Raw genomic sequence first — 23,563 nt, 5'->3', positions numbered from 1 at the left:
TCAGCCCACAATGAAGATGTCCAAAATTAGTGAGCTAAGATATCTTAAACAGAAATGGCAGATCTAGACTCAGAAGAGTACTACCGACATCTCCCAGGATCTGTTCTATAGATGCAAGGAAAACACAGCAGTTTACAAATGCTGGTGAGGTGGAGAACAAGGACATCAAGCTGTAGATAAAAGTACTTTTAAATCACTAGATTTACTAGATCATTCCTTTTAATTAAAGAATTGGGTCATGCTTCTGCTATAAGGTAGTGTTTCAGAAAACAGAGATTTTATAAGGGAATTTAAGGATTCTAGATAAAAACTGAAACAACCAAATAATGCAAAGCAGTGGTTAGAAGTGTGATCCCTGGCTAAACTACAGCAATATATAAGAGAATGCACCCTGTGTGGTATTTCCCTGAATTAAAACCATTACTAGACACACCGGTTCAGGCATCAACAGTTTGAAAACTATCTTGACAAACTGAAAAGCCTACTAACCATGAGAGTTTTTCTAGATTTAGAAAGCTTGTCCTAAACAAATGAAACAAGCTCACAGACTAATATACACAAGTCCAAGGGAGGACTTGATTTCTCTGTGCAGAGAAGTTTCTGATGACAGTTTCATCATTTCCAGTTTGTAACAGGATCATCAGCTGAAGATTAAATCAGACAAAATACAGACTAGCAATCTATATCTTTAAAGAGATCATAAAAGAAGTATTAAAACATATTATGTAAACACATAATGAAGCCTCTGTTATTTATTTGTTATGTTCTAGTTCATTTAGTAGTTATGGTTTAATGCAAGAATCTCTGTAAATGCCTATGGCACTTTCATAGAGTGTGTGAATATAGAAACAAAATACTACTAGCACCTGCTGTCCTTAGGTCGCGAATTTTCCAGCAGTATGTTAAAAAAACTAACACTGGTAGAATAGTTTAAAAATTATTTTTAAAAAGTATATATGCAGATGTTGCCTCTGGGAATATTTCTGTATTGTCAAAGTTGTCAAATTGTAAGCTGTCTTCTTGAGAAAATACATGTAGAAATATGAAAAAAAATACACTGACTATAAATACTAATATAGATACTGTGAATAATTCCCCTCAGGACTGTTATTCAAACTCACTTTTTGCACAGATTAACTCCTCAAAGACTGAGTACATGTAAAGAATATGGCATAGGGTATATCTGGGACATCAGTCCTGATCTAGAGTGATGGTGTTTGAGAAGGCAGTGTGCTCATGATATACTGCATTTTTCTGTCCTTCGACGGTATATGTAGAAGTTCCTCAAACAGAAGAATACCTGAAGCTTCAAATCTGCAAACACAGCCATCAAGTACTTTTACCACATACAGACATATTTTACTAGGATTAATGTAAATTACATTATCTACAAAGCTGACATGTAGAAGAATGGAAAACTACTTACCTATGCACAGGAAAGAATGAGACATGAGCTGACTACTATGAATACGCCTGTTATTTGTTGTTATTTATGTTAAAATCCTTGGTCACAAAAATTGTAAATAACTGTGATGTTTTTGTATTCATTGTGTTCCTTCAAACGGCTGTTATAAACCTTTTTTTTGGTTAAATATTGGCTATTTTTTATCCCCATTACTAGTTTTCATACAAAACAAGGCTTCAGGGTGGAAATATACTTACACAGATTCAGTATCTTTTTCTTTTTTCATTATTCCTGATAAACCAAAAGGCTTCCTTTTCCGTGGTTTTATTCCTACGGAACAAACACTTTTCATTCATAGATCAAAGAGATAAAGGCATATTTAGCAATGACAAACACAGATGCACATGAATCCAATGTTTTAAATGCTGCCACAGGTATGCAGTGGAGATAGGTATGGATCCAAACTAAGGGAACAGTATTCCAATTTGCTTTAAGCGAAATACCAATTTAAAAAAAAATCAAAATAGGGTTCAACACATTAGTTACAAAATTCTTAAAAAACTGACTTGGATCTCCAAGTTGGGTATAAAGACTCTGTTTTCTTTAATAAACAGTTTTGAGGAAGAAGATTCTGCTCACAAAAATTCAATAGGATGCTGCTCCAAGTGATACTGAATAGTCATGGATGAGAAACTGAGCATTGCCTTCCCCAACTACGGCAGTTCAACAGTTACCCTGTTGTTATTTCTTTTGCCCTGTGTGCTCCCAGAAGCTGCAAGCTCCTGTCTTTCCTCAAAAGTAGTATCTTGGTCCCATTACAAATAAGGGTGTTTCTTGGCTTTCCAGCTGATGTGAGCTCATGATTTCCCAGTGCTGCATCCAGCTCCAATACAGCTTCTCACAGAGTTTGGAATTACACTTCTCCCCTTTTGTTTCTTCCCTGCTTTTAGCACTGGATACATACAGCTACGGTACTGAAAAAAGTACTTTCATTGCTTTCATATTACTTTCATTCCCACTTAATGTACTAAAACTAAAATACACTTAAATATTCCCTCAGACTTACTGCCACATCTGCTTCTTGACAATGTTTGCTGAGGCAAAGCAGACTGCCAAACAAAATGACTAAGTGCAAGCATCTGATCCAACTAGTCTACAATTTGGTTTTGATGCATGATACTACTGGCAGCATGCTTTTGAGGAGAGTGGTAGAAATAATTTGGTATCCAAAATTAAACCACTGTTAATCCAAGCACTTTATTGAATTTACCTTTACCAAAATATATTACACAGTGCATAAGAAATGTCTCCACTTCTCAAATCAGGTAGCTGTAGAGTCAATAATATATACTGAGGAACATAATTTTTTCCAAGATTATTTTTAATTGTCTGGGCTTTGTTTTTCCTCTGTGTCTTATGTAGACCAAAATAATGGCAAATGGAGTATGAGACTAATTTCTGAATATGGATCTTCTCTGCTTCAGTTAGAAGAGATTTTATGTCTCAGCCAAAATCTTGGCAACTTAAAAAAGCTTTTGGATGCTGTAAGTTATACTGCTGACTCCTCAGTCCCACAAGTAAAGACATAGCTTATGGACAGAAAGCAGTTCTTAACCACTTTAAACAATCCCCTAAGTAAAAAAGGCTGCACCAACAAAGAAAGAATTTGCAACCATAACACTACATTAGCCTTAGTTTAACTGACACAGTAACAATGGGAAGAGCCCATTGTTTTGACACTTGCAAATTAAGCTACAACACATTCATAACTGAATCAAATCCAAACCTCTGCAAAGACCAAGTGTTAGCCAAAGTACACATGTAAGAAACACTCAAATTATCTGACTTTTATGCATTACTCTTTTAAAGCTTTTATAGGACTTGATGCCTAGAAAGGCTGATCTGGAACAGAGACTAGACTTAGCTAAGTGAACAAAACAGGTATTTACTGAAATGCCTTAAAAGGATATGCCTTGGACACTACAAGAGCCTGGTCAGGGCTACACCCAGGATGAATCCAAGATGGATTCCAGTCATGAGTTTTATACTTTTGTAAGTTTTGGTTCAACTATATATTGGGTTCAATTGTGCAATTACAGCTCCAGGTCATGAAGTCTCATGGCTTGCCCCCTTCCCTTTGCCGCTGTTTATGGTTTCTGGGTAATGGTTGTCTGTGATTCTCTACTTGGGAAGGGATTGTTTTGTCTAATTACCCGGTGAAGAAAATCTACTAATATCTAATATGAAATTTCAGAGTTGCATACCAGGCAGCAGAGAATCTGAAAAATTTAAAAGCTAAAACCGAAGGCATCAGTCTTACTGTCATTGAAGTTTGTTTCTCAAAAGAAAAACTGCATTTTAGTCTACTGGAGCACTTTACATTTATACAGACTCACACACTGATGAGTACCCTTTGCTTCACAGTTCAAGTACTACTCCACAGAATTCTCGTGTAAATAACTATGCTATGGCAACTCACCTTCAGCTACACTGGATGTGTTACATTCTTCAAACTCAATAGGTCCTTAAAAAAATGACAATGAAGATAAACATTAGGTCAAATTTCATCTTTTTTAATGACAACCAATATTTCCCGAAAATATGAGATAATCCAATCAGAAATGTTGGTAGCAAATGAAAGGCACAATTACTCTGCCAATGGCCAAAGATACTGCAAAATCACACACGTGAAGCAGTTTTTTCACTCCTTCATATTGAAAAATTAAAATACTAGTCATCATCTAACTACAATTCAATTGCCTATATCTAATTGGTGTCTTCATTCAAAATTGCATTTATAATATAGCATCAGTGTAAGGTTTTAAATTTACCTTCTTTTAATGGACAAGAACTGTATAAGTAAAAATGAAAAAGGAAAAGCTTTAGCCCTAATTTTGAAAGTCACACTTTTTCTAACCCTGCATTGCTAGTTCTATTGCTTCCTCTCCACAGCCAATAGCCTACACAATCAGAAGTGCCATGTAAAATCTTAAACACAGCAAGAAATAATTTTATTTCCAAAAAATCATTAAGACCCAACAGGACCAAACCAAAAGAGAACACTAGCTAAGCCCTAGATCTAAAGAAATTTCTCACATTATATTTGCCACAAATTAACAGTCCAACAGCAGTCACTTGCCACTAACAACAGTCAGTTGCCACTGCAAATTGATGTCCTAAGCCTTATTTATTCATATATATTCCTAAACCTAGAATTTATTTAATTCCACTCTGAGACATTTTAGGAAGCATGTGTATAGAAAACAGCATGAGTTTCTATAGGATCTTGTTCAGGGAATGATAGAATCATACCAGCACTTGTGGAAGTGCAATGAAAACAAAGAGCACATGCAGGCCGGCACCTTTTCTTCCAGCCCATGTTGGATTACCTTGTATCCGTATCCACAGAAGAAAAAGTTTAGCATGCTATCACTGTGCCACAGGGGTTATTCCTTACCTTTCTACAAACACTTTGATAGCCTGCACACAAGTTTATGTACAGAAACGTGACAGATAAGAGAGAGGGGGGAAAAAATACTTCTAATGACTTATTTTTTTTTTAATTATGGCATGCTCTAAGTATTAATTTATATTTACTGTAATTAAGACTGAGTTTGCAAAATTTTCCTAATCAGTAAAAACAAATTTAAATCTTTGTAAACAGCAGGATCAGAATTTTGGACTAGAACCCATCAATATCTCACTTATCATAATGTAATTGTTTGGCCTCCAAATGATGCTCTTGCAAGCAGAATATTAAAAGACAAATCTCAAATAGCAGTCTTAACAGATCTTTAAATTTCAATTAGCAAATGATTTCAAATACAAGTCTAATTATTCAATACAGAAAGACAAGATGCAAATTCCTTACAGTTCTCTCATAAATATATGCACATTTTACACTGGTCTTCCAATACTTTTTCCTTTGCTCTTCCCTAAATCTACAGTAAAACAAAGTCAGCATGCTCCAAAATGAAGCAAACTTGACTATCTTGTAAAACAAAAGAACAGAAAAAAAAAGACCAGGAAAACTGATTTTTAGAACAGTACATGTCTACATCTCCATATTGATTTAATCAACATTTTATTTTACAAAATTAAACTATTGTTCACAGGATATTAAGCAAGACATTCATAAAAATACCATAAAATGTAGAAGCTGAAGAACTCAACTGTTACTTCTTCAGAACTACACTTCAGACATCATATTTTTCATCACTTTGCTAATGATTCAACTACTTCTATTTCTTGCTTCTATACATATTCTCATTTTGCTAGGAAAAATCTTTAAAAAGCCAAAACAATGACATTTGTCCCTAAAGCAAAAGAAAGGAACCTGTAAACACTGAGACTTAAATATATTTTCAGAGGAATAAAATACTCAGGCTTTTTCAGAATTCCACCATTTCTTTACCCTTTCTACTAAGAGTGATCCCCTTAATTTTAAAACTTTTACACTAATGATTAAAAAAAATAATGAAGGCTTAAATACAGTTTATCCATATTTCAGATCAGTATCTTAACTTCCACTTTAAAATAATCAGAAAGGAAAGATTTTCTTCAACAACATATCCAAGTTACTTATTTTTTTCCATTCCGCTTGCTTAAAACACTTGTCTTTAAAGGTGAGGTTTTTACACCTAGTAAGAATTTATATTTGAAGACACATTCTTCCTTACTACAAAAACACACAGATATTATGTGAACCAGTTACAATACAAAACCTATTTTGGTAGAAACTTACCTTTCCTACTCAAATTTGTATAGGGCCCTTCTTCTTTCAGAATTTCAGAAATTCATGTCAGTGACTGTCTCTAATTAGCTCAGTTGGTTAGGGCATGGTGCTATTACCACCAAGGTTGTGGGTTCAATCCCTATATGGGCTATTCACTGAAGAGTTGGACTTGAGCATCCTTGTGGACTCTTCCAACTAAGGAATATTCTGTGAATTCAGCTTGCCCTTTTGAATGTAGTGAAATTTTTAACAGTTTTAAATTTTCTCACAAGTTTTGTTCCGTAACTTCAGACCTCCAACAGTTCTGCTTCCTAAATGTCTGCCTAAAGAGTACCATATTTTGACCTGGGCATAGTATTTTTAATCAAAGTAACATTTCAGAAATAGACATTTCCTGTCTAGTGTGGCACTCTATAGTCTACTAACTTAGAAAACAGGATAGCTGTGAGAAGCTTTCAACAGCCTGCATAACAGATGGAGTCTCCTTAGGACAGATGCTTTTGAGTCCAAAGAGGTGATAATACTGCTGTCCAGCCAGAACTGTGTGTTGTCACCACACTGTCCTCTGCTAGAACTAGCTGCAGTCTCCTAGTCACCCAGAAGGCCTTAGGCACACATGCTGCTGTAAGAGCATAGCATCAATAAGGAATTCAGACAGTTTCTTAGAAAGTTTTCTAGCACTGCCCACTGACTGTGTAGAACATGGAAACAAAAGCAGCCGCACTAGCACAGAAAAAAAAATTCCCCAAACGTCTAAAAAAATCCCAACTCAGAAAGCTTTCTCCTCTGTGACACCATAATGCATATCTTTCTGATTCCTTAATCAGAAGTCAAGAAGTCAGAAGTTGCTATAGTCAAGAACTACCAGCGGTTTGGCATTAATGGAGATTGCCAGACAGATATAATATACAAATGGAAGTCAAAGCATGCAAACTGATGTCCTGGTATCTCAATAACTTCTGTAACAACTACATTAAGTTTTGAAGGTGGATGCATTACCTCTAGGATGCAAAAAGTTTTCAGAACAGGCTTGTGCCCAACAATTGTACTGTAGATGAAGGCTTAACACCGACAAGGTGTCAGCTCAAAATGCGAATGATTACAATGGCTACAATTTTTGATGCAAGTAAACAAATTCACTGTCCATTGCAGCATTAAAAGAAAGAAAAGCAGTTGCTTCACATTTAAGAAGTAGTATTGATGTTGGGGACTGAAGTCGTTCCCTGAAGCTGTCACTAGAGTTCATGCCACATGATAGCCTAAGGCACTGAAAGAACCATCTAGTGCAGGTGATAATACTGGTAACACTGCTATTTGGCAGTACTGCAATCAAAGTACTAAAATTTCCTTTGTTCTTTTTCTCATAACAAGACAATAATGTGAACTGAGAAGGAAGCCCATTCTCAACCATTCATATGAACACAAAACCAAATTCTAAAACTATGGCAGTAAAAAACAAAAAGTGTAAAAAACAAAAAGACATTTCAAGACTTTTTTCAGAGTAAATAAAAAGTTATAGCTGAGATCTAGTTCAATCCTTGCAAAGGTCTCTGATTTAATGTTCTGTTACAAGGAGACCACAATTTTCAAAAGTCTCTACTCTCCCTGCTGCTATATTAATCCAAACTTTGCTAACACTGGCTTTAACACCTCAAATACCTCTATATACACTTACACTTATGTATTTGATACTGTAGACACACAGAATAGAAAAAAGTTAATAAATACAGTGCATAAATGAAGGTTACTGTTTGTAATAGAAAGAGACATGAGTATCTAGTGGGATTTTCGCCATTTAAGTATATATACCTAGCTATCTGGGTGCTAATGAGAAATAGTAGTATTCTACAAAGAAAGCAGACATTAAAAATCAGTAAGCTCCTCTAATTGTACATACAATTTCCTAGCAAGCATCACTGCAAGCTGCACTGAGTTTTTGAATGCTCACAGTATTCTACCAGCAGGGACAAAATAAGGACAAGAAGAGAAAGCAAATGGAGTATGGTTTCACAAACACATGGAGGCAGACAGCTGCTAAATGACAAGAGACTAAAGCAAATACACCAGGATTGGATCAGTTCTTAGGCTCTTGTAAATAACGCAGCTTTTGTTTCCTGGAACAGAAAAAAGTAATTTGTACAAATATAATTTATACAATAATACAACACAGTGTAATTTAAATTTTAGTTAATTTCATAATTTACTGAATTCATAATTTCATAATTTAAGAAGTGACACTTGCATAAATTAAGCACCAGCAAGTAAGGGTGCATCTCAGGATGCATCTCCTAGACTGTTCAGTAACTACATGAAATGTTTCTCTTGCTACACGTGGCATGTGAGTATGTGAGCTTTCATGCCCCTAAAGGTTCAGTATATAGCTAGCAATAAGGAAATAATATTTTTTTTAACAGACAAATTAAGAAGATGTAATTGCACTGTACATTATCTAATGGAATCTCCTATGTATTTAGCTCACATCTATGGCAGCAGTACTTTCAGAGTATATTCAAGGTAACTAAACAGAAACTATCTTTATAACCACTATCTTATACCTGCTACTTAAAAAAAAAAACAAAAACAAAACCTCTCTCCACAAAATCTTAGATAGAGGTTTTCTAGTCTGTCTGTATAATTTTTACATAAAACCTCTGTGAGGGAGAATGTTTTGCTAGTGTCAAAACAATAAAATAACTCCTGCTTTCCTCAATTGAGAGGAAAAAAATATTTTACTGTTTGGATTCTTAAATAAACAAGTCAAATGCAAAAGTCAACCAATATTGCTAGTAAGGAAAACATAACGTTATGTCATACCCTGAAAAAGTGCCCCCAGTATGTATATCAATGAACTGGAAAATCCCACAGAGCTAAAAAGTTAAACAAATCAAGAAGTCAACAAATCAAATAAGAACTGCCTTACATTTGCATTTGCTTTTGAAACTGTGTCCTTTCCATCTTAAGGGGAGCATGTACGACAGAAAGAAACATTATACTGGTATTAACTTCACATAAATTCTCAGTAACTAGAAACAATCAGACCCTCAGAACACCCCCCAAAACTGCCTTTCCCTGCAGCCTGAGGATTCAGTTTACACACATGCATGCACACACATAAACATTAACATATCTGTTTCAAGCAAAATCTTCTAAAATTACTCCATAAATCTGTACCTGTAGTTACAAATGCAGTAACAAACCATATTTTTGTTTTCAACAAAAACAAAAGTTTTTCTCTGAGTGTAAATCATGCATGAAAGGAGGACAATTTTTTTAAACTGCATATGCTTCACATGCTGCTTCAAATGGCAAAGCTTTGCGTGCCTGGCTCAGTGCCAGTTGACAGCTCAGCTGGATATCAATGCACATTCTGACCCCCCTTGCAGTGTGTCACTTCTGAATTGTTTCCGCAGTAGAAAGTTTATTCAACCTCTCTCTCAAACTCAGTGGACCGACCATCATTCTGCTATTTAATCATAGCAGAACAGGTTATTTTTCTGACAGCACTAAAGCCAGACAGCAGTTCCTAATGAACAGCTTGATACAAGTGGAATTTCGACTGTTTTAGCCTCAATTAATTCTGCTGTCAAAACAAATGACTGCTTTTAGTGTTTAGATGTCAAGCTGCATCACAAAGGTCAATTTTGTATGTACACAAACATACAAGCAATCTTTTTCTTGCTATCATCTGATCCTGTGACATGTTTAGCAAAAAACTTCAAATTCAGATGCCAGGAAGCCTAAATATATTCCGTCAACATCAGTGTTTCTAACACTAACTCCCCATTTTTATTGCCTGTCCATACATAAGAAATTATTTTATAAAACAATAAGAATGTTTTTTTCCTAGAAAAGGACCTTTAATTCTACATTTAAAAAAAGAAGGATAAAACCAAATAAAAGCATATCCTTGGAGGAATATAGAGTAAAGATGAGCAGCTGTTTTCTTTGAGCCAAATTTCATACATGTGATACAGTGATCATGCTAGTACCAAACTGCTACAAGCAAATCTTTATTTATGGATTTGGTCAGCTCTTCTTTGCCAAAAAAGAGCATAAGGGACAAACAAATAAAACTGGCATGCTAACAGGTCAGTCTGAGGGAAAACACTGAAATAGTACTGGCAAAACCTTATCCTTTAATCTAATTCGATAAATATACCAATCATCACACCAATCGTCAAACTTCTGACTACTCGCTGTTATATCCTCACAATGATATATCAGCCTAGCTGATACACAGCCTCTAGAGATGCTGAATGTCTCACCAAATCTTCCTTTAAAAAAAATTAAAAAAAGAAAACTATAGGACAGTAATAGTATTCAATTAAAGAAAAAAAATAGTGAAAGGTAGAGGTGATACTGGCACCAGAAATAATGACAATTATCAGTAGCAACATGTAGCACTTCCTTGGGAAGAATTTTTTCAGATGAAAAATTTTACCTCTGATTCTGTAATTAGGCTTCCAGCCCTGCACTCAGTTCACCAAATCAAAGGCAATATTATCCAGCTCAGGCTTTTCTGGTCCTTGGGCTGCAAACTATGTGAATACAGCAAGTACTCAAGGGGATACCATTATATCATTATTATACTCAAGGGACTCTTTCTATGTGGCTGACAGACCAAAAACAAAGCAGAAAAGGATCACAATCTGAGTAGCCTTAAAATAATCATTATCAATTAAGATGTTTATCATCAGAAGGAAAGACCAGATTCTTTTTTTCTCTAAAATAAAAGGTGGCAAACATCAGTTAAAAAGTATTTTTCCCTGTTCTGATAACACAAGAGTTTTCAAAAGAGACAGGAAAGGTATCAAAAGCAATGATTCAAGGTAGAGATCTGTCTAGGCTGCAATATCCGAGTATGACAACAAAAACTGCTATGATCTATGAAAGCAATGATCTATGGAAGTGTGAGTCTGTTAGCAGCAAAATAATGTCAGCTAATACACCAATCTGCAGAGCATTACAACCCCTTTTCTCATTCTTTTCTACTGCTTTTGCTTCAGCTTCACTCCATATTTTCTCTCTGCATAAACAACAGGATGTGAAATATGTCTGGTTTTAAGTACTCATAAGCTAAGTGTCAGGCTAACATACACTATATGTACAAATACACACTCAGCTGTCTGCTGACTCTCTAAATTAGTAGTACTTTGGAAGCTTCTTTTTCCTCTAGCAACCTCCTCATTTCTACACTCTCCTTTTCCATCAAATTGTGTAGAAAGTAGCAGTCTTGTGAAAATTAAAGGAGAGGTGTGGAAAAAGTACTAAACAACAGCATAACTCTAGTCTATAAGTATCTGTAACAAAAGGCTCTGCCCATCTACATGGTGCATGATGCACCTGCTGAAGACGACCATGCAAGTATGCAGTGATGAAAGAACTGCACAGATACTTTTACTTTTAAGGAGATTCAGCTAAGATTCTGGAACACTAGACACCGTAAATATGTCAAGTTATAGCTCACATATTCAAAGACAGTTTCACAGAATCACATCTTTTTTAGAAGTCACACATTCTGTAAATGAAGAGAGGTATGGTTCCTTACTGAAGTTCTGAATTTAAGCCCATGAAATCAGTTAAGATGTTTAATATGACCCTATGGAGCAAAAATAGGGTAATATATTTTATAGCATTCAGAACTTTCAGGTAAAAAGATCTTTTTTCCATTAGAAAACAAAGAACATTTCCCAACTTAAAAGAAAAATATACCCCAAATAACTAAGTTCAAAATATCAAATCTTTCCTAAATGTTAATTATATATAAAGTTATGTTTTTATACAAGTAAAGTCCAGGTCTTATTTACTTTATCAACATAAAATACATCTCTGTGTTTTTTCTGTTTTCAGTTGTTTTAAAGCTATTAAATTTTTCTGGTCATAGTAAAATCCATCATATATCCTACTGCATTTTGTGATGACTACCTCCTAGTTAAAATATTCCTCCTATTTAAATTACTGAAATGGACGTTGCTTTGCTCCTGCAATCCCAAAAAACTCTTTTAAATAGCAGGCTAAAACTGAATTGTTTGCCTGTAGGAAAAAAAAATTGAGTGCACCCAACAGTACTTTATCTTACTGCGTGTTCCAGATCATCCACAATCTAGCTCTTGCCCTATTATGTCTACTGATGCTGTCCAAGATATTTTTATCAATGCTATGATTCTTCCACTTGCATTCAGATATTTCTTTCAATAAAACTTTCTCCTTTACAACTCTCCAGACCATTAAAAATCAATAAATTGCATTCTAAAACAAGTTTACAACTTAGATATATGTAATTATTAAAAATTTATGCTGGTAGATCTTCAGACTAGAAGCCCACAGACACTTTGGCAGTTTCTTGAAAGGACCGAATTTTTTAGGCAAAATAAAACAGACATCTAGGACAGCAGTTAAGATACATTTGTTGGTACAGCTTTTCAGCTTGTATCTCCTTCTCAAAATCAGTTCTACAGCATAAGACCCTTAAAGACTTTTCAACCTGCCTCAAGCCCAGCTTCTCGTCAAATCCTCAAAAATATTCATACTTAATTTCTTTAATTAACTTCTGAAATACAGTAGTAGTCTGCCCTCTTTTACAAAGAATACTCTGCTGAATCCCATGGACACTGTCAGTGTTGATAAACTAAGCTCATTCCTCAGTCAGTCCTCTGTGTAGAACTATATGTGGGCACAATCTTTGAGAAATTGTGACATTCCAAGCTATTTGTGCATTTAACCACAAGCATCAGCAGCACTAAAGTATTCACAGTATTTAAAGAAAATACAAAGAAAATAATTCATAAGAACATAAAATAAATACTTGCTTTGTTACCCTTCCCTGTGGAAAAGAAGCTCAAAGATGTCCTGCAGAGCTGTTCAAAAGTCAGTATTAACCATTTGCAGTGTTTATTTACATCTACTTTGTAACTTGTTTAGTGTCCTAGAACATTATTTTTATATGTGCTGTAAACTACTATGTTATCAAACGAACCCACGGAAAAAAATAAATGCCACACCCAGCACTGTTTAAAGTCCTTCTTTCAAAACAGAGTTCATTATTTAACCGCATAAAATGCTAGTAAGTGCTAATCAAAGCAAACTTCCATATTCAGTGGAATTGACTTTTAAAGTCTGGGAAAGGATTAACTTGTTTCTAAAAATTTTTAGGAGTAATACATTTATTCTTAACCCTCTTTTTTCCCTACTGCTTAATCTTGTTCATTTGGTACATTTCTTCATTAGATACAAAACATGCCGTTTAACACAACACTCTAACTTAACAAAACCATTAACATGGATTGAGCACAGCTGTGCATTAACACTACTAGCACTACTTTTCAGCTGTGGTGCAGCTCACTCTGACACTCTTGTATTTGTTTTGGAAAAAACACGTAAGCAGTACTTTTCATGGACATTTAGGACTAAAGCATTCACAATAGGCAGCTACAAAAGGCCTGAACACATGTGATAAACTCACACCAAACTTTGCACTAATGCCACCACCAACAGACAGCCACATAAAAACTTATTCTAATCAAATAAGCAACAATTCAGTTAAGTTCACAGAATCAAAGGCCAGGTTAAACCCCCCAAAAATTTGGGGGTTAGATGTTTATATTTATGAAGCTTTAATGCCTCATGATCTCTACTAACAAGCAGAGCTCCCAAATATGTTTTCTCAGAACAGAAAAGGATCACCAGCACACTAAGAAAGATGTCAGGGTATTTTCTTCTAGTATGTGCTACCTTGTGAAAAAGTAGTGATCCTGACATTATAGCAGTCCTAACTCACTAAAAATTGTATCAACTTAATCTTTATACCATTTCCAGAAAGCAATTCAGGAATTTTTTTGTCATTTTGAAATTATGTCTCCACTTGACATGCATGACCTTACTCCATTCCATGACTGGAGTTACTAGGAGCCTTGAGACGATTTCTTCTGCATGGGCAAATAAAGTGAAATAGGTCTTCAACAGCTTCAAAAATCAACAAACCAAACTTTTTAAAATCCGCATTATAGATTACTAACCAAATTGTCAATTTTTGCATTTGGTGCGGGAAGAAACAGAATGGGAACATTACATCTGTCCCTTCTGAATCTTGTTCTCTGTGGAACCACCAATTTATTAAAAATATTCATGCTATATTTCAAGTACCTAAAATGATAAGAGAAACAAAAGTCAAATACTTTACTATATGTAAAAGAGCCAGTGATGGCTGACCAACAGCAAGTGTTGGTAATATAACTACTATTGGTAGTTGGTAATATAACTATAACATTGTAAACTACTGCTATAATTTAATCCAAAGAGTAGATTAATTGCAGGCACAAATTTTCAATATATTTAAAAATGCAAATCTCTTTCAGGCCCTGTAAAAAGCTCAGATTTATTGAATGGATAATGAAAAAAGACAAGAAGTATTTCTACGGGCTCTCAGATACTGAAACATGGATTAAGCTAGCACAAAACCAATAATTAAAAAAAAAATTACTACTGCTGAAAATGACCCAATGCCTCTCTCCCTCACACTAAATAACAACACAGCATATGTAGTAATTGTCATCTGCACATCACTGTTTTACTGCAGAGCAAGGGAGCAAACAAGATTATGGCTTTCCATTTTTCAATCCACATTACAGCTGAAGTTTTGATTTCATCTTCAAATTTTTTTAAGAAAAAAGGGAAAAAATAAAGGAACAAACTACCAACAACCACTAAAAACGATACCACAACAAATTAATGAAGACAAAGGCCTTCTACAATGGGATTACATCACTGGTGGATCAAGGAAGAGCAACTGATGTCATCTACCTGGAGTTCTGCAAAGCATTTGACACTGTTTTGCATTATATCTTGGTCTGTAAACTGGAGAGAAACATAACTGACAGACAGACCACTTGGTGAAAAAGGAATTGGCTGGATGGTTGCACTGTAAGAGTTGCGATCAAAAACTCCATGTCCAAGTGGAAAGCGGTGACAAGTGGTATTCCCCAGGGGACAGTATTGGGATTGGTACTGTTTAACATCTGTGTCAGTGATATGGACAGTTGAGAGCACCTATAGCAAGCTGCCAATGACACTAAGCTATGTGGCATGGTGGACCCACTAGAGAGAAGGAATGCCATCCAGAGAGACCTAGAACAGGCCTAAAACGTGGGCCTGAGCAAACCTCTGGAAATTCAAAAAGGCCAACAGCACGATTCTGGGTCAGAGCAATCCCAAGCACCAATACAGGCTGGGCAGACAATGGGTTGAGAGCAGCCTTGTGAAAGAAAGATGTGGTGGGTTTTGTGGACAAGCCGCCTACTGTGACCCAGCCAGAGGCACTCACAAACCAAAAAGTCAATTGTATCTTTAGAGTACCTTCCAGTACTTACAGTGGGCCTACACGAAAAGTGGAAAGGGCCTTTTCACAAAGGCATGTAGCGATAGGAAGGAGGGAATGACCTTAACATGCAGAAGGACAGGTTTAAATTAAATACTAGAATGAAAATCTTTACTGTGAGGGTGCTGAAATTCTTTACTGTGAGGGTACAGGTAGTGGTTGCCCAGAGAGGCTGTGGATCCCTCATCTCTGAAAGTATTCAAGACTGGGCTGGATGAAACCTTCTAAGTGAACCATGTAGTGGGCAAAAACTAATACAAGAACAAACACACAGATCTAGTTCCCCATAGACGAGAAGTGGATATGGTAATTCAGTAACTAAAATTAGTCATTATCAACTACAGATATATAGGCATTCACTAACCTCTTAAAAGAAATTTGATATTAATCGGAAAATTTCAGATATAAAATCTAAAAAGAATATGAGCTTAAACTTCTTAGCAGCTTCTATGCCTTGTGCACCAACACTGCACATTAGAACAAACCAATTTTTTAACAGATTAATAGATTAGGTATCTAGAGCTAGAGCGCATTGGTATCTCATTAATCTGAAAGAAGATTACTCTGGTAACACTTCCATTATTGATTTAAATATATTTTGGAAGAAAAGCAGATATCTTCTGCCATACAATAAATTAGATTAGATTTCCAAGGAATATGAAGCAAGAGACTACAACGAACAGGAAACCAATCAATCAGAAGTGGTTAAGTGTCATAGACAACTTTTCACTAAAAATCCCTTCTTTAGGATTTTTCCTTCTGAGAAGCTAAGAAGCTTCAGAGACAGAATGTAAACAAGTATTATCAGGTCCACCTGTGATTGGCCCTTCTTAGATGTTTATAATTAATGGCCAATCAAGACAGAGCTATCTCGGACAGAGTCCAAGAGAGCTGCCTTTTGTTTTCATTCTTTTCTTTTCTATTCTTAGCTTAGCTAGCTTCTCAAGAAACCTTTTCCTTCCTTTTCTTTTTAGTATAGCTATAATGTAATATATATATCATAAAATAATAAATCAAGCCTTCTGACCACAGAGTCAACATTCTTGTCTCTCCTTTCACCTGAAAATCCCTGTGACCACGGTCACAGATAAGTTTTGATGAACATTGCAGAACCATATGAGTGACTAAAGTATCTTCCAACTCATGGTATCAAATCTGGTATTAAACCTAACACTGGGAACATCATGGAATCCTAGAATATTTTGGGTTGGAAGGGATCTTTACAGCTCATCTTTTCTAATCCCCCCTGCAATAAGCAGAGACATCTTTGACAAGATCAGGCTGCTCAGAGTCCTGTCAAACATGAAGATGAATGGTTCCATGGATGGAAAAATTACCACTTTGAGCAACCTGTTCCAGTGTTTCACCACCTTCATGATAAAAAACACCTTAATTATATCTAGTCTGAATTGACTCTCTTTGAGTTTAAAAATATTACTCCTTGCCATACCACTACAGGCTCTAATTTCTTATCCCCATCTTTCCTATAAGCCTATTTTAAGTACTGGAAGGCCACAATCAGCTATTATTGCTGGAGCATACTGTTCTCCAGGCGGTACAGCCTCAACTCCCTCAGCCTGTCCTCATACGAGAGGTGTTTTAATAAACTTGGTGTCTCTCTTCTGACCACACCAACATCTCCCTGTCCTTGCTGTGCTGTGCCCCCAGAGCTGATGCAGCCCTGCAGGTGGGGTCTCAGCAGAGCAGAGCAGAGGGGCAGAATCCCCTCCCTGCCCTGCTGCCCACCCTGCTCTGGATGCAGCCCAGGACACGTGTGGCTCTCTGGGCTGGCAGTGCCCATGGCTGGGGCATGTCCAGCCTCTCAGCCACCAGCACCCCCAATTCCTTCTGGGCAGGGCTGCTGGGATCTGTTCATGCCCAGCCTGTGCTGGTACCAGGCCTGCTCTGACCCACAGGCAGTACCCTGCATTTGGTCATGTTAAACCTCATGAGGTTCACATGGGCCCATTCTTTGACCTCATCCTGGCTCCTCTGGGTGTTAGAGGCAGTTCAGGGAACACATTAAATTCTCATCTAAAGCCTTACTGGTCCTGACAGCTTTGTTTTTTGATGTTTTACACTAACCTTCTTTTCAGTTAGAACTAAAGATTCACAACTGGATGTAAGTGGTTTGGTCTTTTGGTTTTTTTTTCACTGAATGGAAGTCAGAAAACAAAAATTATTACTTCTCCAAATGCTGTATTACTAAAAACTCTAATTCTAAACTGAATTGATAAAGAAAAAATTAAAGCAAATTCAGTGAGAAGCAGGTTAAAAAGCTGACTAGATAATTTATTTAGGTAGCAGTGCAAAAAGAGCCATTGTAAAGAAGTTCCTGAGCGAATTAAACTCTCACAAAGCATTACTGTTTGAAAGAAAACCTTTTATTTGGACAAGACAGACTTGAATTCTAGATATCCCTCTACATTCTGACTCCAGGCGACAGAAATTAGCCACCAGAGGGAGCCCATATAATCTGGTAAAACGGACATCACTGTACAGATACATTTCAGATATGCAGTTAACTTTACTGTAAATGGTTTGTAATTCTCATCAGTTCTTCATTTCTGATTCATTCTTATTTTTACAGATATAAATAAAAGCAAGTGAACTCTGCTGTGAATAACTATAAACAGCTAGAATATACTGAAATAAACTAAAAACCTTTGTTATGCACTGCCTTTTTAGTTTATTTTATCTGAAGGTACCCACCCATCTCACTTATCATAATAACCCACAAATAATATGAAAAGGATGAAAAAATGCTTACATAGTCCTGGGGAATTTGAAAATATTGCTTTTAAACATATTTAAGTTACAACCTACAGTGACAGTTAAAACCAACAGTGACAACAAATGCAGTTTTTCTGCATTTGTTTTGTAAGCCAAGTCAGTATCATTTTTTACATTGAATATTTAGTTTTTCTGAGGAGCCATCTCCTTCTTCAACCTAATTAATAAATACATCCCACAGACTTTTCAGCATTTGTTCCATGAATTATCTTTTCACTGTGAACTGTTCTCAGATGCAAAAAAGTGGAAGTTTAATCAAGAAAAAGTAGTCCTTAAGAGTGGTTGTGTCCTTTTCATTCTCAGAAGACTGACACTTCACTTTGCCTTCCAAATCTTCGGAATTATCAAAGTTTTATGATTCTAAGTTTATAAAACAAATATATGAGAAGCAATAAGCATAATTAACGTCATTAGAAGTCTGTGCTGTTACTCTTGAACGCTCCAAAACTTCTTGTGAATTTATATTTTTTGCTGCTGAATTTGACTATACTTTCTCCCTGCACTATGACTGCTTGACAAAGCTTGTATCAATAAAATAATTTAAAAGAAAATTGAAGGTGCATATATTTACACACTAAATGTGTTATTGTTTCTTAAAAATACTTGGCTTAACTTTCTTAGAATATATTTGGAGAAGTTTTTATTCGTCCTCAGAGAGCACAGATGGGAAGAACTGTAAAGCAGCAAGAATAAATGTGTGTAATTTTTCCATTAAATTAAATGGTGAAGTGTTACTTCTCTAAAAATTACAATGTTGTCTGGCAAAACCCATGCTGGATAGCATGACTTGAAGTGTGCAATGTTCTAGGACAAATTAGCAAGGGTCTTTGTAACCCAGGCAGTCAGAACCTTAAATGCAAGATGGAGATCCCTCCCGTGACATCTTGGCAACAGCTAATCCAAGAGGTCTGAACACCAAATTGTAACATGTCTTTGTCCTGTTTCAGACCAACTGAACTTGATACCCTAAAGTTCACATATTTTCTTTTTTAAGCTTTACTGAGAAATTGATACATACACAGGAAACTCTCAAAAATCATTCCATATGTAATCTTACCTCAGTCCACTTGGATATCAGCATTACAGGATCACAGAAAGAATATGAAACAATGTTATGTTTTAAACACCTCCCACACACATTGCAAGACACCTAATAATATTTAACAATTCATTATAAATTTTCATTACCTACTCTGGTATGTACATTCTTGCTCTAGGAAAAAAACCATCTTTGTGTGCCTCTACTAGAAGACAGAGATGCTTGTGAGGACTCCTAGCACTGAAGGAAACAGTACTACTAATTCCTTGTTTACACACCTAGTGACTGTATATTCATGCCAATATTAAAGTGACACTATATAGGCAGTACAGTGAGAACAACTTTTTATGCCAGTCCAGGAAAGTCTTACCACACCCAATCAACAGTAGCTTCAGAAAGTACTATTCAATTTGCTTCTTACTAAAGAAGCAATACACATTATTGTATATTAAAATACATTTTATAAAAGAATAGATATTGTGTATCTATTAAAATGATAATTTGGTAAGCTGAACAAATTTATGCAACCGTTCCAATAGCTGAATAAACAGCTTTATAGACATCTGCTCTTAATACGTTTATATTCAACAAAGTTCTGAAGTACAATTTATGCAGATTTCACAGTTTGTACAAGAAACACATAGCAGACAACACATATTTTGTAGTATAAGGAACTACAGCTTCTTGACAAATTTTCCTGATGTTCCAGGAAACTGCATAGTTTAGTTGTACAGACCAATAAACTACCAAGCATCATGAACACAAATACTACATGCACATAATGAATTCTGCATTACCAATTTCCACAAACCATTTCATATCAAAGTTAATAATGAATACTAAGAATTTGAACATATGTTAAAAATACAGCACATTAACAAATACAGGTTTGACATTTCATTAAGAATGGAAATTTCCAGTTTTAAAGCTAACATTTCCTATTCTGTGAGTTTTAATTTCTTACCAGGTCTTTCCTTGCCAGTTCCTTTTGACTCAGCAAATTTCTGTATTAAACTCTCAACTGTTGTATTTGTCATGTTATTAATAAACTCTTCATGCACCTTAAAAAAAAAAGTTATTAACTTTAAGAAGTAGCTTTTGTAGAAATTAAAATTCATAATCCTTCCCCTAAAACACATTAGAAAAATTAGGACTTAGAAAAATCAAAAGATAATTTATCTAGGAAAAACTACTCCTTTCTGTAGTATTGGCAAGTGTGGGTACACTATAGACAAAAAATGAAATGACAGATCTAGCTTTTACTTCTATTTCTTCCATGTTAAAAAACTTGTGTATATATATTTTTCTACATTTGTTGGCAACATATCCCACTATAATGTCAGGAAGACAGGCAGTTTTTTCAGCCAGCACCAGTTCAGGGCGTGAACTGTTATTAGTGTATTATCACAACTCCCACCTGCTTGAGTAAAAAGCCTTACTTTTGTAATACTTCTGGTCTAGCAACACGTTGTTTTGCTCTAACAACATGCTGTTAATAGGTTTTTTCAACAAGGAAGGATGTGTATATACTTTAGAAATTAACAGCATCACCCTTGTGATGATCATTTATTAGCAGAGAACCTCAATACTAAAGTGTAAGCAAATAAAGTGACACTTCAAAAAAAATAAAAGAGGACTGCTTATAAAGATTATTAATTAATTCAACTTCCATCAAAACGAAAGATATTATAAAAGCTTCTGTTACTAAATATCTTTTGCTCATAAAATCCAAGAGTATAACATACTTGGAAACTTCCCAGACTGATATAATCTCTAGTTCTAATTTAAAAAGCAGTATCCTCAATCTGTGTGAAATGAGTGCTAAATTAATATCCAGGAAGCAGAATTTAGAAATACACTAAAAATTCTTCAACTTTTAAATTCTTCAAATTGTTCTAATATTTTTTTTCTTGATGACAAAATTTATCCAGTCTTATTTGGTAAACTTTGTGGTACTGAACTTAAAAATGCAACAGGAAGCCATGGAAATTTGACCTTATGTTGAATTTCACAAAGAAAGAAATATTTCATTTAACAATTAAGGAAAAACAAAGCATGATCCAAATATAGTATAAAAATACCTCTCCTATTTGTAAATGAATTTCTTTTATGGTATTTGACAATGACTGTATAATCTCTTTCATTCGAAGAAGGTGCATTTCTTCAATGTCTTGAAATTTCTGCAAACAAATATAAGCAATTAATAATAATGAAAATATTTCCTGAAACAATAAATCTTAAATTTCAATAATTAAATACGCTAAAATGAAAAAATAACAAATAAGCCCTTTTTTTCCCCCACATCTTAAACCTAATAGTCACATTCAGGAAAGTAAAGTGCAGAATTCAGTTATGAAATAATGCACTTAAGAAAGCAAGCGATCATTTCAGAATTATTATTGAACTTTTTTACTTACTGTGTGAACTTTCATCTAGCCCTTCAAAAAAATCTGATCTATTTCTACCAAAAGATGTTTAGAAGGTGTTCAAGTTTCCTCTTTTCTCCATAACTGAAGAGTCTTGTTTTTTCACCTAAACCAAGAAATCTTATGTCTGGATCTATTTTGCACTTCCTTTTTAGAACAACTGTAAACATGCACACTCTTTCTCTAGTTAAATCTATGTTCTTTAAATATGATTTGTTTGATCTTTAAACTCATCATGCATAATTTTTACAGTTTGTTCCTTTTTACCCAGGCTGTCAGCTGACAGCCATTTTAAAATCACTTCCAAAGTTTTCAATGGCCTCTTCCGGGCCAAAACTCAGAACTAAAAATGTTCTCATCCTCTCCAACAGTCAACCATAACAGTCTTGAAATTTTTGTTTACTTCTGCTCTTCCCTAGTTCTCTGCCTATTTCTGTAACTACCCTTTCAAGAGTGTCCAAACTTCGGTGCACCACTTAATCCTGTCTCCAATTAGCACAGGGTTCTGTGAAGATCCCCTTCTTCAACATCCTGCTACTCTGATTCACAAACTATGACTCCCTGCATACAAGACACATATCTCTAGCTTCTTAGACCCTCAATCTTCTGCCATACTTATGTACCTCTGTAGTCATCACTTAGGGAGATTAAAATTATTTTCTTTTTCTTCAGCAGCCTTCATCTTAATTACAGAAGACACAGACATCCTCTGTAGCCTACTCTACGATTTTACTTTTACTGGACATTGTAAGACAGATTTAATCTAAACCAACTGATTTTGCATTGAAAGAAATTAAAATACTCACACTTCTCATTGATTTAGTTTTGAGAATTAATCAGCATCTTTTCAAATGAAATGTATGCTGAATTAAGACAATACAAGATGTGCTTCACACAGAAGTGGGCTTCCATATATTCATGGATGTAATTTTTCCTATCACATCATCTTTAAAGTAGCCATTGTGCAACCAAATTGTGAACGCAGCTACACCATTATACTTAAAGTGAATTCCACGCATATATCTTTAATTGGCAGAATGACAATTTCATTTCCAATATGGACAAATGTGGAAAGTTTACAAGTGTCCATAATAACATTAGGTGAAAATTACTTTCAATTTTAAGTAAAAGGACAGCTACAGTTAAGGAGCTAAGGACACTTAGGCAAATGTGGTCTAAAATGTAGCAAGAAATGGCATATGCATTGATACAAAGCACCTGAAATCTTCTAGAATATAGTCTTTTAAAAAACCCCAGAAACTTGAACAGCTGTAATGGCTTTTCATAACCTCAGGTAAATCCTGGGTAGGCATTTTAACAAACTGTAACTTTAGTGTTTCAGTGGAATAATAATGAAAAGCCACAATGGATCCCAATATTAAAATTCCTGTAAATGAGTCCAGGGTGCCCAGCAATTCAGATGTTTTTCCACATAAACAAAATGCACATACAATACTTGCAGAAGTTCATTTTGCTTTCTGCCAAAAATTTCTTCAAAACACCTTCTAGAGTGCCAGCACAGTGTCATTGAAGGACAGTGCTATCACAACATACATAGTCAGTGTCTGCCTTTCAAGCAGATCAATTTCCAAAGGGACTAGTTTTTTAAATCTTTAATTTCAAATTGCTCTAGAAATTAAATAGAATACATTAACCAACTTCAAAAGTTAATTCAACACTTACCTGTGCTGTTTCTGTCATCTTCAGTTCAAAATCAGATTTCAATGCAGCATACTTTTCCACATACAGTTTATAGGTATCTGTTGCTTTTTTAGATTTAACTGCTGCCTAT

At 35.2% G+C, this 23,563-nt stretch overlaps 1 protein-coding gene across 1 annotated transcript in view; it reads right to left on the bottom strand.

Annotated features, from left to right (window-relative positions):
- FCHO2 (FCH and mu domain containing endocytic adaptor 2) overlaps positions 1-23,563 on the bottom strand; it is an 86,197-nt gene that overhangs the window by 40,754 nt on the left and 21,880 nt on the right. The window contains exons 6-10 of the mRNA XM_054289977.1: positions 23,455-23,559; positions 21,427-21,525; positions 20,310-20,406; positions 3,885-3,929; positions 1,663-1,735 (exon numbers count right to left, since the gene is read on the bottom strand). Of these exons, the coding sequence (XP_054145952.1) occupies positions 1,663-1,735; positions 3,885-3,929; positions 20,310-20,406; positions 21,427-21,525; positions 23,455-23,559 (419 nt within the window). The remainder of the gene's footprint in view (positions 1-1,662; positions 1,736-3,884; positions 3,930-20,309; positions 20,407-21,426; positions 21,526-23,454; positions 23,560-23,563) is intronic.

Source organism: Melozone crissalis, unplaced genomic scaffold, assembly GCF_028551555.1.
Source record: "Melozone crissalis strain CALT ecotype California unplaced genomic scaffold, PUWL_Pcris_2 ptg000005l_1, whole genome shotgun sequence".
NCBI classification, from domain to species: Eukaryota; Metazoa; Chordata; class Aves; order Passeriformes; family Passerellidae; genus Melozone; species Melozone crissalis.
This window is presented reverse-complemented; position numbering and strand designations above follow the sequence as displayed.